This window comes from Cryptomeria japonica, chromosome 9, assembly GCF_030272615.1.
Source record: "Cryptomeria japonica chromosome 9, Sugi_1.0, whole genome shotgun sequence".
Taxonomy (NCBI): domain Eukaryota; kingdom Viridiplantae; phylum Streptophyta; class Pinopsida; order Cupressales; family Cupressaceae; genus Cryptomeria; species Cryptomeria japonica.
Genome location: NC_081413.1, coordinates 648,555,344 through 648,581,253, shown reverse-complemented (window position 1 = coordinate 648,581,253; position 25,910 = coordinate 648,555,344). Strand labels below are relative to the sequence as shown.

Genomic DNA, 25,910 nt, shown 5'->3' with positions numbered 1-25,910 from the left:
AGAGAGGGAGAGGGAGAGAGGGAGAGAAGAATGAGGGGGGAGGGAGAGGAAGAGATATCAAATCCAGAACACAATATGACCCCTAACAACATCTAAGGGGTCATAGGGTGTCCTAAGGGGTCATATGACACTATATTATCCCTTAGCACACCATAGGACCTATAACGACACCAAATGGTGTCCTAAGGGATCATAGAACACCATATGACCCTTTAGAACACCATATGGTGTTGTTATGGGTCATTGGTGTCCCGAGGGGTCATATGGCATCCTATGACACCTTAGGACACCATATGGTGTTGTTATGGGTCGTATGGTGTTTTAAGGGGTCACAAGACACCATATGACTGATCTTGATTGTGACTATAGGAATTATAAAAGAAGAGAAAGAGGGAGGGAGAGAAGAAGAGAAAGAGGGATGGGGTATGGAGGAAGGGAGAAGGGGAGAGAGAGAGCGAGAGAGGGATGGAGTATGGAGGAAGGGAGAAGGGGGAGAGAGAGAGAGAGAGGGAGAGAGGGAGAGAAGAAGGAGCGGGGAGGGAGAGGAAGAGATATCGAATCCAGGACACAATATGACCCTTAGAACACAATATGACCCCTAACAACATCTAAGGGGTCAGAGGGTGTCCTAAGGGGTCATATGATACTATATTATCCCTTAGCACACCATAGGACCTATAACGACACCAAATAGTGTCCTAAGGGGTCATAGAACACCATATGAACCTTTAGAACACCATATGGTGTTGTTATGGGTCATTGGTGTCCTGATGGGTCATATGATATCCTGTGACCCCTTAGGACACCATATGGTGTTGTTATGGGTCGTATGGTGTCTTAAGGGATCGTATGGTGTCTTAAGGGGTCATTTGGTGTCTTAAGGGGTCACATGACACCATATGACCTCTTAGGAAACAATACGACCTCTAGTGACACCTAAGGGGTCATATGGTGGGCTAGTAAAATGATATATTAAATTTAAAGTTATGAATAGATCATCACACAACGAGACTCCAAGCGAACAAACAACAAGGCTTCACTAAAAAGCAAGTGTAAGAGCTTGACCTAACCCTAAGAGTACTGCTTAAGTTCTAAAACATATGATGCTATTAAATTTGCAAGGTTATAAGACTGATCTCGATTGTGACTATAGGAATTACACACTTGATTTATTTCATGGGTATGTACCGTTCCAAGCCATTTGACAAGTGATGATCATCATATACTACCACTACCATGCATACAACAAACTTTAATTTCTTTAGGTGACAAGCATTGTGTAACAACACGGGAACTCTCGCATACCCACCACTATCATTCTCTAGGACATCATCTGTGTTACTCTCCCTCTTTCTCTTCCTACCTTTTGTTTCCTTCTGAAAAATATATTGCAGGTACTCTGACTCATCATGTTGCTTTGTTGACACTATTTTCCACATCTGCTCTGCTCATTAAAAACACATTCGAGAAGAATATTGCTGCAGGTTTCTTTGTTTGTCATGGTAATACACCCGTGGTTCAATTTACAACCCTATTCCTCCTATTCAATACACACACACAAATCCATCAGTCAATTTTCTTAGGAGAGCATACATCATAAAAATCAAAGAGGAAGTTGCAGACAAGAAATAAATTCACTTACTTCTATAGAAGTGCAGACACAGTTGCAGTGGGGTATGGAGGGAGGGAGGGAGAGAAGAAGAGAAAGAGGGATGGGGTATGGAGGAAGGGAGAAAGGGAGAGAGCGAGAGAGAGGGATGGGGTATGGAGGAAGGGAGAAGGGGAGAGAGGGAGGGATGGGGTATGGAGGAAGGGAGAAGGGGAGAGAGGGAGGGATGGGGTATGGAGAGAGAGAGAGAGAGAGAGAGAGAGAGAGAGAGAGAGAGAGAGAGAGAGAGAGAGAGAGAGAGACCTTGTATGCATTTGAGAGGGGGAGATAATACACTTACATGTGTATATATATATTATATATTAAATGTATATACACATATTATATATACAATATCATATTATACAATAGCATGTACACATTGTTTATAGTAGAAAGAGCACGTATGCGCTGTTTATAGTAAAAAGAGCACATACGCGCTGCTTACATCCCGTATGCACTTTTTAAACCATAAGTACCCCGTACGCGCTTTTGACTGTTTAGGCTTGGAAATAGGCTTGGATGACAAAGCTACGGTTTGGAAGTTTGATTTCCCTCCATTTCTCTCATTTTTGACGTGTTTTATTTTATCAACTTTGTCATCATCAGGTTTACACTTCATCAAGTGGGTATTTCTAAATTGCCACCATATTTTCGACCATCTTTTGAGATTTCTAACCATATATTTTTTTTTCTTCAATTTGAACAACAATAACATATTATTATTGAAATTCTTTTACCAGTGTCTCCATATTTCTCACAGACATAGGTGCACCATTTTTTGAATAACTTTTGATATATGTATCCAAATTTGAAAAACTTTATATATTATTGTAGTGCACTTGATTCTTTACAATATGAAAAAAATAAAATTGTATTTTCGATTTGTTTAGTGCAACTTATGCTTTGCGCACGAACAGGTACCTAATTTTCAGGATGTGATCGATTGGAAAAATCATTAAATAAAAATATTCAACAAAAAATTACAAAAAATACACATCTTCTAGTTCTCACTCTCGATTATCTTTCTACCAAAGGATTTGTCAAAATACTAAATCTAACTATGACTTTTTTGATGTGCACGTCAGACACTATGTTATGTTTTTCCAGAAAAAAAATCAGGGCCGGTTTTTCGTGCGCGAAGGATTTGACCCCCTTAGTCTTATCCAATTTTGAAAAATTTTAGTAGTTTGGAAACTAGATTCAGAGTACTACAATATTTGTTGTTTTATTATCTTCATATCTTGAGTGGATGACTTTCAAATTTTGCCTCCAAGTTCAAGTTCACCTGATTTCAGAAAAAAAGTGCATATGTTTCACTTTGAGAAATCCATCCTTAATATCTTGAAAAGGGATGTATTTTTTTTTTAAACTATTTATCCAAAATAGAAAACAATATGTCATATTGACATTGAATCACTTTTTTAGTGCATCATATTTTATTTAAATGCTTGAAATAAACTTAATACTTTTTAACAAGATAATTAATCTTTTTTGGTGTTTAGGACCCACTTTTAATATAAATGAAATAAAAATGCAAATAATACTTAAACTACTTTAAAAATTTATGTTTTTTTAAGGCTACACTTATAAGTCTACAAAAAGAATTTTTTATATTTAAGAAAGTGTTATTTAAATGAGTAGGAATTGTGAAAATTTCAAGTTTTCTGAATAATTTTATTTCTTTGGTAAATTAGTATAAAAGTGCTTGTACATATGTATTTAGTGGATAATTTTAGTTGGAAAAATTGCATTTCATATCTAAGTATTTAGTGGATATCTATTGCAGCTCATATCTAGCTAGAACATATGGTTGACCAAATTTGACTTTTAGTTGGAAATGCTTAAATTCACCTATGTTGATTTGAGTTGGCAAATAAAATATGTCAAATTTTTGAACTTTCACTTGTTTGAAGCAATGAAGTTAGTCTACAAATTATTAATAACATTAAGAAAATGCAAGCGGATATGAGATATTAAGGATGGATTTCTCCAAGTGTATATATATCACTTTTCAATAGGTATCAAGATATTAAGGATGGATTTCTCAAAGTGCATATGTTTCACTTTTTAATTGGTATCAACAATAATAAGAATTGATTCCTCCTCATAATTGTATGCCACAAACATGGCAACAATTACAACAAGATGTTACAACTTTCTTATAGTAGTTTGTTTTGAGAGATATCTATTAAAAATATCGATGAACAAGAACAAATTCTCTTGCGTGAGCTTGAATTCCAAATGAGACGAAAAGGTCCAATTCACCTAAACTACTTATTGTTTCATTTATATCAATCTAATGAATTTAAAAGGTCAAAAAGTAGTCAATTGTTAGTGAATGGTGATTTTTTTATTTAAACTTTAAAAACACATAAAATGTTTAATTGTTACTAGTGAAATGGTGAAAAGTGCATTCTATCTTTATTATTTATTTTGCACTAATTAATAGGAGTGCCTTAAACATCTAGTCTAGCCTACAATTTTGCTTGATTTAACATTTTTTTTAAACCTAATTCTATAGTTGACCATCAAAAAATAGTTTATAATTAATCTTGAGATATTTATCCCTTTTCACATTACATGCTTCTTTTTCTAGTTCACTTTCACATCTATAGAGCTAATCACAAAAGTTTTAAATTTAAACTTAATTGTGGGTCCAAGCCAAACACTTTCCAACTAGCCATTGTGTGCTAAAACTTCCAAATTTGTGTGTAAACTTATGTATAAAATGACATTATATCCATTAGCCATTTCACTTATCTAGCACCCCCAAATGACTTATTCATTACTCTAGGGTTAGCTCACCCAAACTTGATTGGCACTTTGGATTCAACTCTTGATTTTCTTGTTGTGTAAATGAGGATCCATTGCTCATCACTTAAGAAGCTATAGGGGGCTTACCTTGAAAAGTGATAAGCTCTAAGTTGCTTGGCTAAACTTCCAAATCCTCTCAATAATAAAAATATCATTACTCTAGAATCACTATGCACTTTAAAATAATTCTTCCCTTTTTTTGTGACATCATATTAGCTCAATTATTTTTATTGCATTGTCAATAGTTTTGGCATGTGGCCTTTGCATATAAATTGCTTTTGTATTATTATTTCAAGTTTCAAATTGCACATTTTTTTGTAAAAACTTATATTATTGTTGAATATCACATCTTTGATAGTTATTACTAAAATGATCAAGGATATCTTTCAACAAGTAATTAAATTTTATAACTATTATTCAACAATAATATTTCAATTAGGTTATTGATAATTCTATGGTAAAAGAAATCATTTATTAGCTTTAGCTTTTCTTTCACACATGCTTCAAAGATGGGGGCCATTTTCATACATGAAACATAGGAGCTTACAAGTGAAAATTTTATCCTAATATTTTAAAACACCAAATAAAGCAATGACACTAGAGTTGTATTTTTATTGTAATGACACACCTTGATCTATAAACATGTTTTTCTTTATTCAAAACATATCATTCACCCATTAAAATTCATTACTATTAACTCTTTTGTGTTACTCTTACTCATTAACATATTTAATTCAAAATATTTTGATTGTTCCACAAACAAATAAAATCAAAGATAAACTCACCACAAATGTTTAAATTCAAATGTAGCAATATAATCTTTTAACCAAATCAAAAAAACCTATTTCACCAACATCACAAATTAATAATAAATATTAACCACAACATAATTTACTTGTTTTATTTATATTTTTTTATTTTATCTATCTCAAACAACACACTCTAAGCTTGACTTACTTAAGTGACTTATCTAAAATTATACTAACTTCTTAGAAGGACTCATCTCTTATTGTGGTTTCAGATAAACTATCACTTATAACATGTTGTTTAAAGTGAAAAATTTAAATATGAATCTAGAAATCGAAATTTTAAATAAATAACAACAAATAAAATTTAGAATGAAACAATGTCCTAACATTCAAAACTATTTATCAATAAACCAAAAATTTAACAAAATTGAGCTTCAGAAAAATAGTTGACTATTTAAATAATAATCTCCTTAAGCATGAAGACGAGACCAACTTAAAACAACCACATATTAGAAAAATACAATATACATATAAAGCATAGATTAGAAAAATACAATAGACATATAAAGATAATCCATTAGACATATAAATGTTTATTGTAGCATGCATAATACCTATAATCCATAAGACATAAATGTTTATTGCGGCCTTGAAACCCTATAAAACCTATAATCCATTAGACATATAAATGTTTATTGTAGCTTGGATGATATCGTCATCCCTCTAATCCATTCAGCTATATAAGCTTCCAAGAGCAAACGAAAGCAGTACTAGATGTCACGGTCTCTGGAACACTCAGGAGACATGACTGTATATCTAACTCTGTCACTGCAATAGTTGTAGATTGTATACTTGTCTCTCACCCATCTCAGCCTTCTCCACTGCAATCCATCCAAATCATCAAATTCCTTCTGATCCCACCATCTCCTCCCCAGTGTGGGGCACTGTGAATTTGGTGCAGATGCCTCACACCCATCAACATGGAATCCCTTGTATGCTGCAACAAATGGTGCTTTGCTCCAGTCTGTCTTCTCAAGCCCCCCTCTTGTGGCCCAGTCATCTGCATTCCACAGGCTTGAATAGATCTTCATAGGTTGATTGAATGGATATCTTACTCCCAAATCATGGCTGTTCTTGAACACTCTAATGGGAACATCATCTACAAAGAACCTGAATGCAAATGCTTATGTTTTAGAGAATTGAATATGAGCCACGTTTGAAGAGTACAACACAAGGTCAATTGCTATGAATTGGTAAAGGTGGAATTTTGATCAATCAAGGAACATAAACTTACACAATTTGATGCATGTTCCAGAGAACAGAGTAGGAATGGTACTCTGCGGTGGGGTCAAACCAGAGGTATATGCGCTGTTCTCTGTCTCCTTTGCCTCCACTGAACACATTGGTTTGGAGAATGTATGGCTGCCCAGATCTGTTTCCTAAGAACTCAAAGTCTATCTCATCATGCTCTGAGTTCTGTGATGACAGCTGAAATTCACAAGAACACAAGTAAATTGTCATGTTATACATGTTGTGGAGCAGAAGAAAGAATTGAGAAGAGTAGAACATGGTTGTTGAATGATTAGTAGTAGTTACATAGAAAGCAGTGACAGTGCCTGCAGAGTCACCAGGAACCATCTTTATCTGCATACTGAAGTGCCCAAACAAGTATGTGCCCTTGGATTGGAACCCAGTGCCTGTACCACCTCAAAAGAAAAGACATTATACAAGAATTGGGTATCTGAATGCAAACACCATTTTTATCATAAATCTTCAAATGGTGATGGGCCTGGCAGTATCAGAGGGTATTACCTGTCCATTTGTCCAGAGAAAGTGTGACTTCCCTTCCTCCATTAATGTACTTTATATGATCAGTAGCCCAGGTAGGGACATAGTTAGTTTGAAATGGCACATCTATGGGTCTATGTGGTGCGGCAGCCATGGCAGCAGGCACCACCACCGCTAAGAGAAGTAGCCACATTTTGAGCAGCATCTTCACCAGATCCTCCTCACTCTATCAAATGAACCTATAAAACAAAAATCTCAATAGTAGAGTGAATGTAAAACCAACAAGTGAATAACTGATTTGATTTCTTTCACTTATTTTTCTAAAGCTTCCATATAAAATGACATTCTTCTGTAGTGCATACCACACAGCAGCTATATAAGAGAGATAAACAGGTATATATTGCTCTTAACATGTAGAATCATCGATGCATTTATAAGTGCTCTAACAATGTTAATGAAACAAAACATTGAAGGCATAATGTACTTTGCTGGATTATTCAATTATCTGATATAATAAACTACTTGTCCCTGCCATCTATAATCATTTCTGATGTTAAGAGAGACTGAATATAACATCCTACTTGCTGAGCAACTCTTTTTGATAATCTACAGTGGCTTTAGAATGGTTTCCTATCGGTTTTGAGTCAGGGAAGCTCAGAGGGCTACATATGAGATCCTTAATCTTTCAGACATTTCAGCCTTATTTTCTTCAGGCATCACATGATCTATTATCAACCTCTCTTAAGCACATTAAAATTTCAACACCAAAACATTCTTTCTCCCAAGCCCATCAAATTATCAGACCTTAAACAAACAAAAATACTGAATTTAGTAGACAAATTTGATCAACTTAGTGTTTTGTTCATATGTACCAAATCACAGACATCAATGCCACCAGCTCTCTCTCTAAAGTCTTCATGCTACTAAAAATGAAAAAAAAAAATCTTGCACTGGCAACTTCACTAAATTTTATGAATATTATTCATTAATGGCAACACTGTTCTCATTCTGAACATATCCTAACATGAAAAAAAGTCATATCTACTAAGGCAGGCTAACTGCACACTTGTGACAACAATTGATGAAAACCACAAAAGAAAAAGGGTCAGAGCAATGAAGATTAAGACCGAGTAGATAGGAACTCAGGAAATTCATATACCTTGGAGAAAGTGAAGAAAAAGACTTTGAAATAAGGAAATAAGACTAAAATAAGGAATGACTTGGGAATCCATGAGGAGTGAAAGGCCATTTTATAGTGGGTGATGAGGAACAAAACGTTAAAAAGGAAAGGTTGGTGACATGGGCAAATCAGCACCAGCTCATGCATTTTTTGAATGGTCTTTTCAGTCCTGCAAAATACAGCTAAATTCTAAAAGACCATCTCTCTCAATGTTGGACTCACTGGGCAAGAATAAGTTTTTCTGATGCTGACCTTCCCTTCACCTTTTGTAATGTGTGTCAAATGCTTTCTTTGGAAAAGAAAAGAAAATGGCACTGGAATACCCATTTGTCTTTGATGGATAAATTCCTATTATCTACTGTTTTGCAAGTTAAAAACATGATGATAGTCCAAATGGCAAACAGTGAGTTGAATAATTGAGAGAGCACCTACCATTACGTCGGTGATAGACAACCCATCTTGTATGGTCTGCTGTTAAAATTACTCATTTTATGCTTCCAAACAAAAGTTTTATTACCTTATTATGATATCAGAACCATTCATTCTTTGCTTTATATAGAGAGCCAAGCATTTTACATTTTGTTTATTTCAAGTCCCCTATTTTTATCAAAAAGTCACTTATAAAGTGCAACGTGCTCATTTATAATTTGGGCCCCAAATTTAGCAAAAAGAAAGATCATCCAAGGGAGCAATAAGACATTGAAGTAGAAAGGTTACATGATTATCATCATCCCCCACTTCCCATCTATCTAATTTTGTTTTAGTATCTCCATTGAGTGTATCATTTTTCAATTTTCATTACAAGATTATTTTTTGGGAAAGTTTTGATTTTGTATAAACTTTTTATACATATATGTTTTCATTTATGATTTTTTTTGAATTTTATTTATTTTTTAAATATTTTTTCTATTTATGAAATTATATTAATGTTATATGTGGAGAAGAAATCATTTTATTTGATGCATGTATTTCATGTGAACACATATTGTGCATTAAAAGATAGCTAACAATTTATATCGAGAATTTTTATTTAGACTTTGGAAGTTTAAATGATTAAAATAGTAAAGAAAATCCTTTATTATTCTAATATCTATAAGAAAATTATCTTGGAAATCTCTAGCACCCATGAACTTCAATATGCATCCTTCATTAGGTGAGGTGACTTCTATTCTATCTTTCACACTATCAATCATTGGTTACATTCTTTGGTTGAATATTATTTTTGTAGGTATTATGTCAACTTAAATCCATCCTTTAATGCAAGTCTATGCTTTTTAAATTTATTTAATGGGGTTCGAAATCTAAGTTTTCTTATGACAGTGGTAAAAGGTGGGTAAAAGCCAAACACAATCATTATGTATTTTTATGTCAATGGTTTGTACCTAATTTCTCATATCACCAATTCCAAGTTTGATTTACATCTATAGCATACCTAACTCTAGATGTATATAACTAACTCATTTAGTATAATAATTTATATTTAGACTATTTAAGTCTTGTTTCTAGATTATATTATTTTGCTTGTAGTTTCTTTGTTAATGTAAGAATTGTAGGAATATGAAAGGTAGCATATGATCTATGGATTTTTTCATTTCATCTATATTCTTTCAATTAAAAAAACTCATGTATTTAAAAAAAGATAAACAAGATCCTCCTCCTCTGAATATCAAAACCATTCATTTTCAACTCTCAAGAAAATATCACAAAATATCTCCTAGAAAATTTATTTGGAAAAGCCCTTGTAAACATCCAAATTTTTTTTAGAAGAAATAATAGAAATAATTATAGAAAGCAGGTTTTTAAATAGAAAACAACAATAGTTAATCAAATAAAAAAGATTTGATTAGAAATTCTCTACTATTTATGCTTAGAAGAAGTAAAGGGTGTTTTTTATGTGTAAAAAATTAACTAGTTAAACATATTTCTTTTTGTCTGTCTTTTTAAAAGAGACACGTTCATCCTATGATTTCAACAACTTCAATGCCCCTTTTGGTAATAAGGTTTCATTGGGAAGAAAAATGATAATGTGTGGGGGAAAAAGTGACACCAAGAAAACATGCCCTTATCTCACTTTCAATCACACACTTGTGGAATACGAAAGAGCCTAGAGGTATCACACAATTGGCTACTTCTTTTTGTGGAAGAGAGAGCCACGGGCTACCTATTAGGATTTCTATTCCTTTGTTGCAAATGATAGATAGAATGATGCAAGTTCAACTATTAACCCTAAAGTGTAAGTATGAACTAGTAACAAGATTGCAAGATTGAGATTAAGTGATGAAAAGCTGTAAACACAAGAATAAGAGGAGAATGCAGATGTGTACCTGGGGTTAAAATCTGAGTGGAAATGTTTGGGACGGGGGTGCATGCGCCACTGACCTGATTCTGCACCTGAAACTGCTCCTTTTGGCAACCTGAAAGCTGTCGAAAAGTGCTGAAAACTGCTGTTGTCTGAGGGACCAAGGCGCCCGGCGCCCCTGTCCTGTCAGGACCAAGGCGCCCCACGCCCCTGTCCTAGGTTTCTGCTCTACAATTTGGTGTGTTGTCCCGTCTCAGTCTGCTTCCGTCGGATCTGCAACTTGCGGCGTCCTTCGAATTCGGAAACCTACACTTATATCTGAAAAGGGTTGTAGGTGGCTATATAGGGTTTTGCCTTAGTCAAACCCCCGCTTTGGTGATTTCCACCTCCACGAATAGCCAAGTTGTATAGTAAAAGTTGTGTGTGTGCAGACCTTGTGTGTGTGCAAGATCCTAAAATGCAAGTAAGCAAACTAGAGCAACCTAGAAAGTAAACCCTAATTGCTTGTAAATGATAATGTAAATGCTCCAAATCAAGATGCAAAGTGATCTAAAGCATGAATACAAATGATATAATGAGGCTTATGCAAAGACATGAAAACAACATGAAATCATACCCAACCCCAAGGGAGGGGTACAAGCCAATCTTCAGTCGGTGATCCCCTATTGCTCTTCAATGTCTTCAAAGCCCTAAATGGATGAATGAAATTGATGAATGCTTGATGGATGGATGTTGAATGTTGTTGAAGTCTTCAAAGATCTACTCTTTCGCTGCATAGAAGGTCCCTTAAACCAAAAAAATTTGGAAAATGCCTCCATAGTACGTGTTACTCTTTAGGGTATTTATCAGGCTGTCCTCACGATGAACTCTTCGGTTATCATCTCGAGGACTCCTCATTGCTTGAGGGCACTGTCGGCATCCTCTGGGTTTATTGGTATTTTCCCTGGAGGCCACTGTCGGCATCCTAGCTGAGGTATTCAGGACGGCGGTTCCAGTACGTCGCACCTTGTACAAGGCCTAGCTACCCGCTATGGCTTGACTGGATTTGACATTGCCTGAACTTTTAGCCTCTTCCCGGACTAGTCGTATTTGATAGTAGCTTCGCTAGTAGCTTCGCGTTGACCTCTACCACCTACAACGGCACTATAGTCGTTGAATCATATGAGAATCGGAGAACGGAAGAATCGAGAGAAGGAATTTTAAAATGGTTACCAAATTAGGGCTAGAGCATAATCGGGAGGCTTTTATCAGGATAGTTAAGTTTCTAGGTATAGTCATGTTTGTCGGGATCGTGCTTGGACTTATAGTGGAATTCTCTATCGGCTCGGGGTGGCCCTTTATAATAGGAGATGTCAGCCCGCCTTCCACCCCCACAGGGGGTGAAGGCCTCACGAACTCGCCAGAACCCTCGCTGTTCTCCACTATAAAGTCCTCCTTCCTATACCAACTGATTGAACAGGCCTGCAACTGGGTTACCAGCCTTCTCATCGCGATAGGATATATTTTATTACATTTATTTGATTCAGAGGGACCAACTGATGATTCTTTTGGGGAAGACAAGGAGGAAAACGATGCACCTGCAATTGGCACCAACTAGCCTGAGCAGCGGGCCATTGGCAACCACCAGGCAGAGCCGGCCATTGGCAACCAACAGCCAGAGCAGGCCATTACCAACCAACAGCCTGCACCCCCTCTCGAACACAGCGATCGCATACAAGTATTAAGAACATATGCGGAGGATGAGCGCGAGCGACGGGCAGCCATCGCTGCTTACGTAGAGGCTATCCGGGAGGCATTATATGGTACTCTTCCCCCAGAACCAATGCCATCGGAAGTACCCACAGGAGCATATGATGGGATGTTGAGGATTCTCCAAGAACGATGGGAAGCGCTCAACGGTGCTGATCCAGCTGAAGTGCGAGAACAGGTTGTCCGTCGTCTTAGAGGGGCGGCAACCCGAGAAGCAGTAGAGGCCCGGCCGGGGGTTCGATGGGAAAACCGGGATCGACCAGGGCTTTTTGCCTTACTTGACGAACCGGAATGGACGCCTGACAAAGAAATAGAAATCGATATTCCCGGGAGTTCCACCGCTATTCAACCCCGAGGTGGGAGTAGAGTAGAGTAATCCCTCCATCTTAATTAAATCTAGGTTACGTCATCTTGGACTATTCATCTTGATAGTATGGTATAGTAGAATGGAGGCGAAGCGCGCCTAAACCGATTTAGTTACTAAAGGCGACACAGCCCCCCCCATAAAACTCCATTGGCTCGTTTCAACCTTTTTGGTGAGAAAGGGACGTACCATCCCTTAGCCAAACAACGTACCCTCCCTACCTGTCTGGAGTAGAATATAATCGAAAAGGGCCCCTTTTTAGCCTGGGGATATTTATCAGCAGGCTAAAAAGGAATTTTGGCAAAAATGGTCACCAGGATAAAATGGTCACCAGGAGGATCATCAACAGGTAAGGAGTGGTGCAAGAAAAAGCAACCCTCCCCTTAGCCATATATCCGATCCCGGACTACGTACCCTCCCTTATTAGCCAAACTGTATGAATGAATGCACTTCAACTGGCCCATTATCCAATCGAAGTGCAGTTCTCAGGATCCCACTATTATAGATCCCTCCTGTTGCCATACCCTGGGATTTGTTTAGCCCTCTATTGGCATGGGCATGAGATGATGGTCATGACCAGATAGAGGGGTACCGGCTATTGGGACCTTATTTCCGGGGAGGTTGAGCCTGGAACCTTGCCTAGTTATCAAGGATGATTTTATAGAGAGCCAATTCCAGTCAAGTCAGAGGGGCAGCTTAATCCCTTTTGTAAAAGGTCAAGTCATAGGGGTGTTGAAGCCCTTTTTAAAGGTGTGACGTACTATTTTCCGCACCCGTTGCCTTATGCGCTCATTGTTGATAAATAAATATCTCAGTATTGTAGCTGCATGAGTGGATCGCATACAAGTATAGTCATTTCATTCCTGAGACGACGACCAACCCAAGATCACCATGACTTGTTGGAACAGCAGGACCATGACTTGTTGTTGGACCTTGCCTTGAAGTAGAGAGAGTCCGGCTATGTGGAGGACAGCCTGATAATAACTCTAAAGAGTAAGACGTTATATGGAGGCTATGTGGATGACAGCCTGATAATAACTCTAAAGAGTACCACGTACTATGGAGGCATTTAGCCTGATAAATACCCTAAAGAGTAACACGTACTATGGAGGCATTTTATCCTTTCAAATGAAGAAAGAGAGCTCTTATATATGAAACCCTAGGTCTTAATTTCAACTTTTGGCCGACCTAGAGATTGAATCTCCCGCCAATTTCTTGGGGTTAAGCTTTATTTTATGATTGGATTGCACTCCTAAATTTTCGGGAAAAATGTCCGGGACCGTGTGCACTCCGGGCGCCATGGTCCCGATAACTTTTCACCAAATTTTCAGGGCCATCGGATATGATGATTTTAGAGAGAATCCCAAAGTTACAGGTGATTTCGAGATGTTTTGGCCCCTGAAATCAAGCCCCCAGGTTCAAAATAGGACCTAATTAGGGTATTAGATTAAATGATGTATTGGAAGAATAAAATGAAAGGGGCACATTTTAATGAAAAAGGGCCCAACTTTATGATATGGGAGATGATAAAATAGAACCTTAGACCTAATTAATTTAATTAATTAAGTGCTAAAGGGGAAATGCAATGCAAAATGCAAAATGCGCCAAGGCGGGTGCTAAACTAGGTGTGAAATTGTACCACCCTAGCAAGTGCATACAATTTACGATGCTACATTTAGCCCCCACTTTAGCGGTCATATGAACACTACGTGCATATGCAAGCTAAAGTACATAAAAGTAAACATTATTTGAAAAAGGATATATCCATAAGTTGTCGGATGAAGCCCCCAGCGGCATCTTCAGTACTCAATTAAGAACCACAACCTACAAAACCACATGTTAGATCACAAAATCACCTAATGCTTACTAAGGAAGGTGATGAAAATTTGAGGGTAGCTATATGCCCCCCCTGTTTCGGCTTGCTAATTTTAGTGAGTTGAACAGGGTATCATGTTTACCACTTCGAATTGTTAAAGAATATTGGTGACAAATGCTCACAAGAAGATTTGATGTGAGATCAAAAATTAATGGAGAATCATTTGGTAAGAAAGAGGACTAAATCTCAATTCCAACACAACAAAGAGTGTGAGGGTTTGAGATTTCTCTAACACAAGATGAAGGATGTAAATGGAAACAAAATGCAAAGAGAAGAAAAGAAAGGAAAAAAGCATGAATACACACATTGGTGATCCATGAGAAGAATAGTGAGAGAGAAAACATGGACTTCTTGCCCCTAGATCTTGTCTAGGTGATCCACGGGAAAACGGACATGGAAAACTAGCCCCTAGAGTCTGTCTAGGTGATCCATGTAAGGGAAGAGAGTGAGAAAGTCTAGCCTTATGCCGCTAGTTCCACTCAACCTTGTGCATGTGTGTGTAAGGGAGGTTAGAAGAACCTCATAGGAGTCTATGCCCGAGTATGCTACAACCTGTATATGTATAGTACAAAAGCATGACATCTCGCTCTAAGAGTCTATGCTCTGGTTCCGAGAATAATCACCTTGCATAAAAGAAAAATGGAGACATCTCGCTCTAAGAGTCTGTGCTCTGGTTCCGAGAATGACCCATTGCTCAAAAAGTGTAATGTTTATGTCATAAGCAAAATAGAACAAGGATACCTACCTTCATCACAAAAGAAGATACCCCAAAAATGTAACAATGTTATAGATCCAAGCAAGAGAGTTTTGCACTCTTTAAGCAAGGATAAGATAGTTGAAAAGGGATATCTTGTAGTATGCGTAAAGGAGATCCTTAGAGGAGAAGAGATATTTGTACAAAAGACACCTATCCCCGAGAGGAATTATCTTAGATAAATATAACATCTTCTAGAATAAGACAAAGAAGAGAATAAGAATGCAATACTTCCTTCTTTTGCGAGGTGAAAGTGATTCTTAATGAAGGATGACGCTTTTTTTAACCCAATTGGGAGAGTGAATTCATCATGGATGTATTTTACCAAGTGCAAAAGAGGTTGTAGTCAAGGACTTACACCTCTTGTAAGAGAGAATCCTTGAACAAACAACAACAAATGCATACAAGGAATAACATCAAGTAATAAAGTTCACACCATCCACGAAATAGGAAAAAGTGGATCCTTAGATAAAAATAAGGAAAGATCATTGCCTCCCAAGGATAAGGACAATGAGAAGGACTTACACAATCTTCTAGGGAGAGATTTAGACATAAGCAAAATGTACTACATACTCACATGAGTTCATGCAAGCAAGACATTAGTGTATGTAAAATGCTCCTCACAAGAAGTGGGTAGGATAAGAAAGAGAATACACATCTTCTCTCATATCTAGGAAAAGAGGATTCTAAAGAAAAGATGATCAATATTTCCACACTATTACCCCATAGGAACAAGAGATAACATAGAAAAATTAGGCTATTATGTTGCTTCAAAAATATGATTGCACTTGAAATTGTACCATCATGAATGACAATGAGCCCCCAGTAAATGAGCTACCAATGTCACACAATGATGAGCAACATAATAGCCATTAATGTTATTTAAAGACATGATAGATTAAATGAGGTATTTGAATATGACATGTTGAATGCTCAACCATAAGTGAGATCAAAAACCTGTATAAAATGATAAAAATTGAAGAAGGAAAGTTACGAGAAATCTTAGAAGAGAGATGAGTGTAATTTATTAGAGCCTTATCCCTGGAGGAAAGGACTTTATGATGAATAGGAGATAAAGATTCATAAGTGGATTTAGAAATTTGAGGGGAGTCATAAAGAGATTTGTTCATCGCCAAGATTTCCTTATGAGGGGAATGAGAGTTGATAGAAGTAGAAGATGATTTAGTTGAAGTGAGATCATCATCACTACTAAATATAACATTCACATTGAGAGATGGTTTTTTAGATGCTTTGGTGGGCTTAGAAAGATTATATCCAAGTCCAAATGAATATTCATGCATGTTATGTTCTAAAGGAACTTTAATTCCTTGTTCATTTGTGCCACAACCATTTCCACTATAGCCACTCTTAGCCAAAATATGAAAACCACGACCATAACGATTAGCCATTTCAGAAAGAAAAGGTGGTTTTTCATAAGACAAAGAATCAAATTCTTCAGAATTAGAGGTGTGAGGAGAAGAAGTTTGAGAAGAGGCCACAAAATTATTGCTCATAGGTTCAGGTAAGACTGATTGATCTCTAGTTTCTTCCTTCTTTTTAACTTTAAGCTCTCTAGGAGGAACCCTATACTCACCTACAAAGGTGGGATTAAAATCAAGAGATCCCCAATCGTCTTCTGCAAGAACCTTCTCAGGATCAAAAGCCTTTTTATGTGTAGATTCAAGTTGAGAAGAATCTTCTTCAGGAACTTCAGACTCATCCAAAGAATTTTGATTATCAGAGGGTGATGATTCATCCATAGGTATCTTGTTTAACGAGTCATCACAAGAAGAGGAAGGCTTAGAAGAACTCCCTTTGGAAGTAGATGTTTGCAAACAAGCTTGAAAATTAGTATCACCTATCAAGGTATATGTCTTATTATTATAAATAAATTTAACTTGTCTATGCAATGTAGAGGGGACAGCTTGCATACTGTGAATCCAAGGTCTCCCTAATAACAAGTTGTATGTTAGATTTCTCGACATAACATGGATAGGAGTAGGCAAAGTAACAGGTCCCACTGTGATGGGTAAGGTGATAATACCTAATGAAGACTTAGCCACATTATCAAAGCCTCGAATGGGACGAGAGTCAAGCTCAATAAGGGATGTATCCACATTCATCTTATGCAATAGATTAATGCTACACACATTAAGGCCAGAACCATTATCTACCAGTGTTCATCTTATAGCAGTGTCATTTATGATAACCACAATCATCAAGGGATCATATTGATGTTGAATTTCACTAGTAGGCGACTCATCTTGAGTAAACACAATTTGAGCTTTAGGATTCATCACAGAGTTAACCAAAGACACTATATTACTAGATGTATTAGGTGGAGGAACATTCAAATCTTTCAAGGCATCTTGTAACATTCCATGATGAGCGGAAGAAGTTTGGATCAAATCCCAAAGGGATATCTTAGCAGGGGTAGCTTTAAGTTGTTCTATGAGATCATATTCCTTACCAAGAACTTGTGAAATACGAGGAGCTTGAGGAAGAATAGGTTGGGAAGGAGGAAGTGAAGTTGGGATAACTGGAGGAGGATTAGGTTGCCTATTGTTTCTTGTGTTATAGGTATGAGCAACCGCATTATAACTCTCTCTAGTCAGTTGCTTAGCATACTCATAAGGGCTCTTAGTAGAATAACCTCCTTGCACAGTAATAATAGGTTTCTTAGGAGTGAAAAAAGAATCATTAGCATAACCACCTTGGACCACTAAGATAGGCTTATTTAAAGGTTGAGAATTTTGAGAAGGACAAGCACCTTGGACAGTGAAGAGAGGTTTGTTAGGTGTTTCATTCACATGTATCAAATTGATTGAGGATGGTTTAGAGGAATGAACAAAAGTGTTGGAAGAATTATTGATAGTCTTCTCTTGCACTAAAATCTTATCATGGATTAAATCAATTTTAGGAGAGAGACAAGGGATAGGCATTGATGTTCTAGTAGGAAGAGTAATACTAGGAAAAGTCATATCATCCTCTATCATCAAAGGATCTACACGGGGAATAAACTCTCTAGGAGAAGGATCAACATTACTCTCTAAAGTCTCACTTTTGAGAGGGAGATCTTTGAAAGAGATGTTAACCATCTTGCTTTGAACTAGGGTTTCCTTATGAGTAGAACCAAGTTGAGGAGAGGGAGATGCTTTATTTTTAGAGGGAGAATAATTGAGATTCAAGGAAGGTGAGAAACTATCAAGGGAGTTTTCAATCTTGATTTCATCCCCTTTGGCTAGGGTTTTCTCATGGGGTAGAGAATAAGCTACACCACCTTCTAATGGTTCATCCCAAATAGTGAAGTGTTTAAAAGGAATGTTTGAAGTATTGTCAATTTTGGGAGAGGAGATAGCATTGTTTATTAATTCCTCATCCTTAGGAGGGAGAGCATCAATAGATGTGTTAAACTCATCCTCTTTCCTCAAAATATGTTCAATATGATCTTTAGGGGAGAGAGAATTAAGGAAATTGCTTATTATTTCATCTTCTTTCTCTAAGGGATGCTTATGGGTAAGACCAACTTTAGGAGAAGGGTAAGCATTTATCATTAATTCATCATCTCTAGTGGGAATTTTGTTGGAAAAGGAAATGCCATCACTAGGAAATGTAGGGATAATGTCATCTTCTTGCACAAAAGGATCCTCATGAAGGGAGTGTTTTTTAGGAGGAACATGAACATATTTCTCCAAAGATTCATGCTTAGGAAGCAGATCTTTGAAAGAAGTGTTCATAACCTCTTGTTGCACTAACATGCCCCCATTGGAAGGACCAACTTTAGGAGAAAATAAGTCAATGTCCATCAATACCTTTTCACTTAGAGAGGCATCATGTAGGGAAGGTGAAGTAACATTAAGAAAGGTGTTTATGATATCATTCTCTTCCTCTAGGATAGCTAAATAGGAAGGGCACATTTTAGGAGAATTGTCAAGATCACTCTTAAAGTCTTCATCCTTAGAGCATGGGAGAGTCTCAAAGGGATTGGAAGCAACTCTTTTAGGCACTAAAATGTTGTTATAGATGGGGGGAGGTTCTTTAGGAGAAGGAAAAATTGAAACTAGGGAAGCTAACCCATTATCATATCTATGAAATGAACGCATCATGACAACAATTTTCCTCTTTCAAATGATAACACATGCAAAATAGAAGGAAATGTTTAATTTTAACCAATGCAAGCACTTAGAATGTAGATTTAGAAAATGAAATTTATGATTCAAATGAGTTCCTAAATCAGATTTGAAATTATTGATCCCAATTAAGCTATCCACAAGTTCAACTTTGAATTGAAAAATTAGGGTTTTAGCAAAAATTTCCTCTAAATTTTTGAATCTTGCAAGAAATTAAAACTTGTAAATACAAATTTGAATTTGAAATAGCATAAACACTCAAATTTGAAAACATAAATCAGAATTAGAGAAGATTGGAATTCACGTCGGGTTCACCAAAAATGTGTGGGGGAAAAAGTGACACCAAGCAAACATGCCCTAATCTCACTTTCAATCACACACTTGTGGAATACGAAAGAGCCTAGAGGTATCACACAATTGGCTACTTCTTTTTGTGGAAGAGAGAGCCATAGGCTACCTATTAGGATTTCTATTCCTTTGTTGCAAATGATAGATAGAATGATGCAAGTTCAACTATTAACCCTAAAGTGTAAGTATGAACTAGTAACAAGATTGCAAGATTGAGATTAAGTGATGAAAAGCTGTAAACACAAGAATAAGAGGAGAATGCAGATGTGTACCTGGGGTTAAAATCTAAGTGGAAATGTTTGGGACGGGGGCGCATGTGCCACTGACCTGATTCTGCACCTGGAACTGCTCCTTTTGGCAACCTGAAAGTTGTCGAAAAGTGCTGAAAACTGCTATTGTCTGAGGGACCAGGGCGCCCAGCGCCCCTGTCCTGTCAGGACCAAGGCGCCCCATGCCCCTGTCCTAGGTTTCTGCTCTACAATTTGGTGTGTTGTCCCGTCTCAGTCTGCTTTCGTCGGATCTGCAACTTGCGGCGTCCTTCGAATTCGGAAACCTGCACTTATATCTGAAAAGGGTTGTGGGTGGCTATATAGGGTTTTGCCTTAGTCAAACCCCCACTTTGGTGATTTCCACCTCCACGAATAGCCAAGTTGTATAGTAATAGTTGTGTGTGTGCAGACCTTGTGTGTGTGCAAGATCCTAAAATGCAAATAAGCAAACTAGAGCAACCTAGAAAGTAAACCCTAATTGCTTGTAAATGATAATGTAAATGCTCCAAATCAAGATGCAAAGTGATCTAAAGCATGAATACAAATGATATAATGAGGCTTATGCAAAGACATGAAAACAACATGAAATCATACCCAACCCCAAGGGAGGGGTACAAGCCAATCTTCAATCGGTGATCCCCTATTGCTCTTCAATGTCTTCAAAGCCCTAAATGGATGAATGAAATTGATGAATGCTTGATGGATGGATGTTGAATGTTGTTGAAGTCTTCAAAGATCTACTCTTTCGCTGCATAGAAGGTCCCTTAAACCAAAAAAATTCGGATCCTTTCAAATGAAGAAAGAGAGCTCTTATATATGAAACCCTAGGTCTTAATTTCAACTTTTGGCCGACCTAGAGATTGAATCTCCCGCCAATTTCTTAGGGTTAAGCTTTATTTTATGATTGGATTGCACTCCTAAAATTTCGGGAAAAATGTCCGGGACCGTGTGCACTCCGGGCGCCATGGTCCCGATAACTTTTCACCAAATTTTCAGGGCCATCGGATATGATGATTTTAGAGAGAATCCCAAAGTTACAGGTGATTTCGAGATGTTTTGGCCCCTGAAATCAAGCCCCCAGGTTCAAAATAGGACCTAATTAGGGTATTAGTTTAAATGATGTATTGGAAGAATAAAATGAAAGGGGCACATTTTAATGAAAAAGGGCCCAACTTTATGATATGGGAGATGATAAAATAGAACCTTAGACCTAATTAATTTAATTAATTAAGTGCTAAAGGGGAAATGCAATGCAAAATGCAAAATGCGCCAAGGCGGGTGCTAAACTAGGTGTGAAATTGTACCACCCTAGCAAGTGCGTACAATTTATGACGCTACAGATAAATAGGTGATTCTTCTAGGAGAAGTATTAGACATATGTAAATGTGATGTTGTATTCATTATTTCTTTTTTATTGATTAGTACCATGAAATTGCTTCAAGATGTTATTATAAGGCTACAAATATCAAGTTTTGATTGTTGAAAAACATTATAATAGAGCAGTGCTAGAAAACGGCTTAACATTTGACAATCTAGCAAATGAAGTTCATCATGGAAGATTTAATGGGTTATATTATTATAAGATAAAATATCTTATAATTTTACTAAAAAAGTCTTATGAACATGATGTGGCACCCCATTTGTAGCTTCACAATTGGAACCAAAGGAAGAACTAGGTAGACCACCTAATGATATATAATTCTATTAATGATCAATATGGAATTCTATTAATGATCAATATGGATTTATTTGGTCACATTAACCAATGGTGGAACTATCTAGATAAAAAAAAATTCTACCTATTACATAGAAAAACCTACATGTACCATTGGACTAAATCCTTTATGACACCATCTAACACTGCATGTACATGTTGCATCTATTTAAAACTTTAAAATTATTAAATTATCAAATTAAAAGAAGATACTCGTCATAGAGAGGCACCATGTGATTTTCCTATTCTTCAACTTTAGGCAAGTTAATCTTCTATTAGATTTTGAAGAAACGCTCTAATTTTGATTACGCTCTCATATGAACTTTCCATTTCTTGGTTCATGGTAACTTGTATAAGCATCCTCAATTGTATCAATAACTTGATCACACTACCTTTGATCCCTCAACAAAAGGGACCATTAAAGCTTATCCAAATTGAACTTGGCTTAACATCTTTGCCTAATCATTTCCATGAATTTCTTTAGAGTAGGGGAAAGGACCCAGTAGTTGTGCACTCTAACTTCGCACTTCTCAAAATCTTACTTGGAAATTTCAAATCACTCTGATTTTTTTACAACAGCTTACTTGGCAAGTCCCCTGCTTATAACTAAGGTTTCAGGGCCACATCATCAAATATGATGCCACATCAACATGCTTTTTGCCAAGGTGTCCAAAACAGCCCCAAAAAAAAGTGAGACCAATAGGCGTGCAAAAGAGACCCCAATAGTTGTGCAGCTGACATGGCATCACCTGATTGGTTACTTTTTACAATATTAGTACATTTCTTAACAACTATTGGTACATTTCCTAACAACTATTGGTATTTTTTGTTTCAAACAATAGGTTTTATTTTTTCAATTTTTGGAACAAAAGGTATCAACAACCCTCACAACAATTGGTACATGCTCAACTACTGGGTCCTTTCCCCTATATGGGGGAGTCAAAATGGATTTTTTTTTTTTTTCAAATTCCATCATCTCATGCACACATCACCCACCCACTCCCGAGTACTTCACCCTTATTATTGATAGAATTTTTAAACTTAAATTTAATAGGTAAAACAAAACATATTTTAGGAATAATCTTAAGATTTAAAATTTTTATGATATATCTAATGATAATTTTAATAAGTAATTATTATTAATTTCTTATACAATGTTTAAATTATTGATAAATATAATGATAAAAAAAGTTCAAAATTTTTAAATCATTTTATTCTTTTTCAAATATAAAAGATGTATTGCATTCTAGAATTTTTTTGCTATAGGTGATGTAGGAGCATCTAGGATGTAAGAACAATCATCCTTCAAACTAAAATATTTTCTTTTAATGATTTTAAATTTTCAAGTATATTTGTTGATTTTCTAGTAGTACAAAAAAATAAGTCAAGTTGGAGGCATCACATGTCACCTCACTCATGTTTCCAAGGTTCGATACTTCATTAACTATTAACTACAAAAAAAAAAATCATCATCAAGAACACCACAAACCATTGCATTTGATTATTATCAATTGATATTAAAATCATTTATCATTTTAATTATATAAAACCTTCATTTGATTTGCATGTATTATCTATAACTACATTTATGTTTTTCACCCAAAAAAGCTAATTGAATTATATAACAAATATTTATTGTGTAAAGGTATTTCCTCTAATCAATATAGAAAGTATTTGAAATTTATAATAATATGACCATAGGTCCTAAAAAAAAAGGTTGTATAAGGAACCACATTTTTTTTTGAGACCTTTAATTCATTGGGATAGTAATCCACATTAAAAATGAGCATGTGTGCAAATTCATAATACAATTCATTAGGGGAAAGCATTAAATTTTGGGTCTAATGATCCTTATCAACTTTTTCTATAAGTGTGGGTCATGTCACCATCTCCTATATAATAGAAGATTGATATTGTTTAAGGACATACCAATATAAACTAGATAAATCAAGAAAGATAGATTAGAAGATAACTTTAGAGATACATTGAGTGATGTCTTTGTAATCTATTAATAATTCAAATGCTATACCTAGAACTGACAATAGATATTTTTATTAACATAATTTACACAATTGATTTGTTTTTTATATTAAATTTTAATAAGTTTTAGGTGAGGAAGTGAGATTGGTTTCAATTTTGGATAACTCTTAGTTAGGCCTTAAGTATGATCTTAACTGCATTAAATGGAACTAGTGTAGGTTTGAGTTAGGTTTTTCTGTTATTTTTTATAAGAGGTTTACATTATTATTAAATTTGTAAAGAAAGCTTACAATAAAAACTTTAAGTATGTAAATCTAAGTTTTATATATGTAATAATGGATTAAACATAAATAATTATCTAAGTGCTTAAAATTAGAAAAATATGAAGTTGCAATACATAATACCAAAATGCATGTAGAGAACCACTTTTGAGAAAAAATTCCACCATCAAAGAGTGGTCCAGTAATGTATTAACCTTGAAGAATATAATGCATATACAACACTCTAACTCCCTTCAATTTGATAGTTTTTTGGTGGACCCTATGTACTTGTGAAATAACACATAATAAAACTACTATCTCATCCCTATAATTTATAGAGAAATAGGAGAGGAATACTACAAATAGTTTCCCAAAATAACGTACCATCAAGCCATGATACAAATAAAACCTCTCATACCTAAAATGAAGAGAATATTTTAAAAATAACAAAAGTAACTCCCAATAAATCATGAATAGGAAACATAATAAGTTTGTAGTAATAGTAGACCAAGGGCCCATTGACAAATAATAATATATTTCAACAACATGGGTCTCTAGGTATCTATTCCAAGAGTGTTGGAGATGCATAAAACAATAATTTTAAGATCGTAATTAAATATCATTTACCATTATAACAATCTCATACTTCCTTGGCCTTCCAATACCAAGAGAACTTCTCCATTTTCATTAGTTTTGTGAGGGAATTTGCAACATTATATATAGTACCAAATATTAACAAGACCTTACCATTCTCTACCATCGTGCACAAAGTGTTTTTAAAATTCACCACGCTTAGTATGAGCATGATACATGAGATTTTTTGGCTAAAAAATAGCACTCAAATTTTTACAATCAATTCTAACCATTCTACAATCAAAACTAATACATACACAAGATCTTTGTAGCCATATTGCCTCCTTAGAGAAATGTGTAGTTGTCATAGACTCTATTTTGATGGTGGAAAAATTAACCGTGGGCGGCTTCTTATATATCCAACTTCTAGACCTCCAAATAGAGAAAACATGGCCATTAATGAACCTTTGACTATCCTAGTCGCATATCCAATATGCATCCACAAAGCATTGCATATCTAATGTCTTATCTACACCATCAATACTATGACAAATTAAATATTAATAAGAATTCACTCAAGAATATCTAAGAAACCTCTCAACATAAATCCAATGCACATTGTTGTTTAATCTTTACTAAAATAATTTTTACTCCCGAAATATAAAATGAGATTTTCAATGCATATTATTAGCTATTTCTTAATGTGTGATGTTTATCCACAAGAGAAACACATATCAAACAATTTTATTTCTAGATTTTTATCTGCAATTTAATTTTTCAATATATAATATTGAATATCATTTCATAATTTTATTATTTTTAAAAGTGTAAAATTCTAAAAACAATTAAGATAGGTTTCTGAAAACATTTGTCAATAAAAAGTATCTTAGAAAAATCCAAAACTTAAAAACTCTTGTGACTGTTTAAAAAGATATAAACTAATTATAACTGAAAAAATATTAATGCAATAATAATACACTCCATTGAGATACTAATACTATGTCAGAACACATTTATTTAAAACCAAATTGGATAGATGGGAAGTGGTGAATGATGATAATCATGTAACCTGTCCACTTCAATGGCTTCCCTGTATTTTGATAATATTTATTGCTAAATTTGGGGCCCATTTAATAAATAAGCACGTTGCACGTTACCCAACTTTTAAGTGATTTTTGATAGAAATAATGGTATAGAAAGTAAGCAAATCTTTGGCTCTCTATATAAAACAAATAATGTGTGGTTAAGCTATCATAAGAAAAGAAATCTTTGATTTTTCAGAGTAATTTTAACAGCAGACCATGCAAGATGGGTTGTCTACCACCGACGTTGCCTCAATTATGCAAGCCACTGTATATTAAAAGGACTACCATCATGTTTATAACACAGTAAATTAACATGCAAACCAGTAG

The 25,910-nt window shown here is 35.6% G+C and overlaps 1 protein-coding gene across 1 annotated transcript; it reads right to left on the bottom strand.

Annotated features, from left to right (window-relative positions):
• Positions 1-5,770: 5,770 nt before the first annotated feature.
• On the bottom strand, positions 5,771-8,278 carry LOC131066740 (xyloglucan endotransglucosylase protein 2). The gene is made up of 5 exons (XM_058001575.2): positions 8,162-8,278; positions 7,027-7,241; positions 6,811-6,911; positions 6,509-6,702; positions 5,771-6,384 (listed from the first exon to the last, which is right to left on the bottom strand). The coding sequence occupies exons 2-5, from the start codon at positions 7,205-7,207 to the stop codon at positions 5,985-5,987; spliced, it is 876 nt and encodes a 291-aa protein (XP_057857558.2). The 5' UTR covers positions 7,208-7,241; positions 8,162-8,278; the 3' UTR covers positions 5,771-5,984.
• Positions 8,279-25,910: the final 17,632 nt, after the last annotated feature.

Excerpts from the sequence above, each read along its gene's own strand:
- LOC131066740 (XM_058001575.2), bottom strand. The coding sequence starts at position 7,207 with ATGCTGCTCAAAATGTGGCTACTTCTCTTAGCGGTGGTGGTGCCTGCT. Across the intron at positions 6,912-7,026 it reads TTCTCTGGACAAATGGACAG|GCACTGGGTTCCAATCCAAG; the intron begins GTAATACCCTCT and ends GAGGTGGTACAG. Across the intron at positions 6,385-6,508 it reads TGGAACATGCATCAAATTGT|GTTCTTTGTAGATGATGTTC; the intron begins GTAAGTTTATGT and ends ATTTGCATTCAG.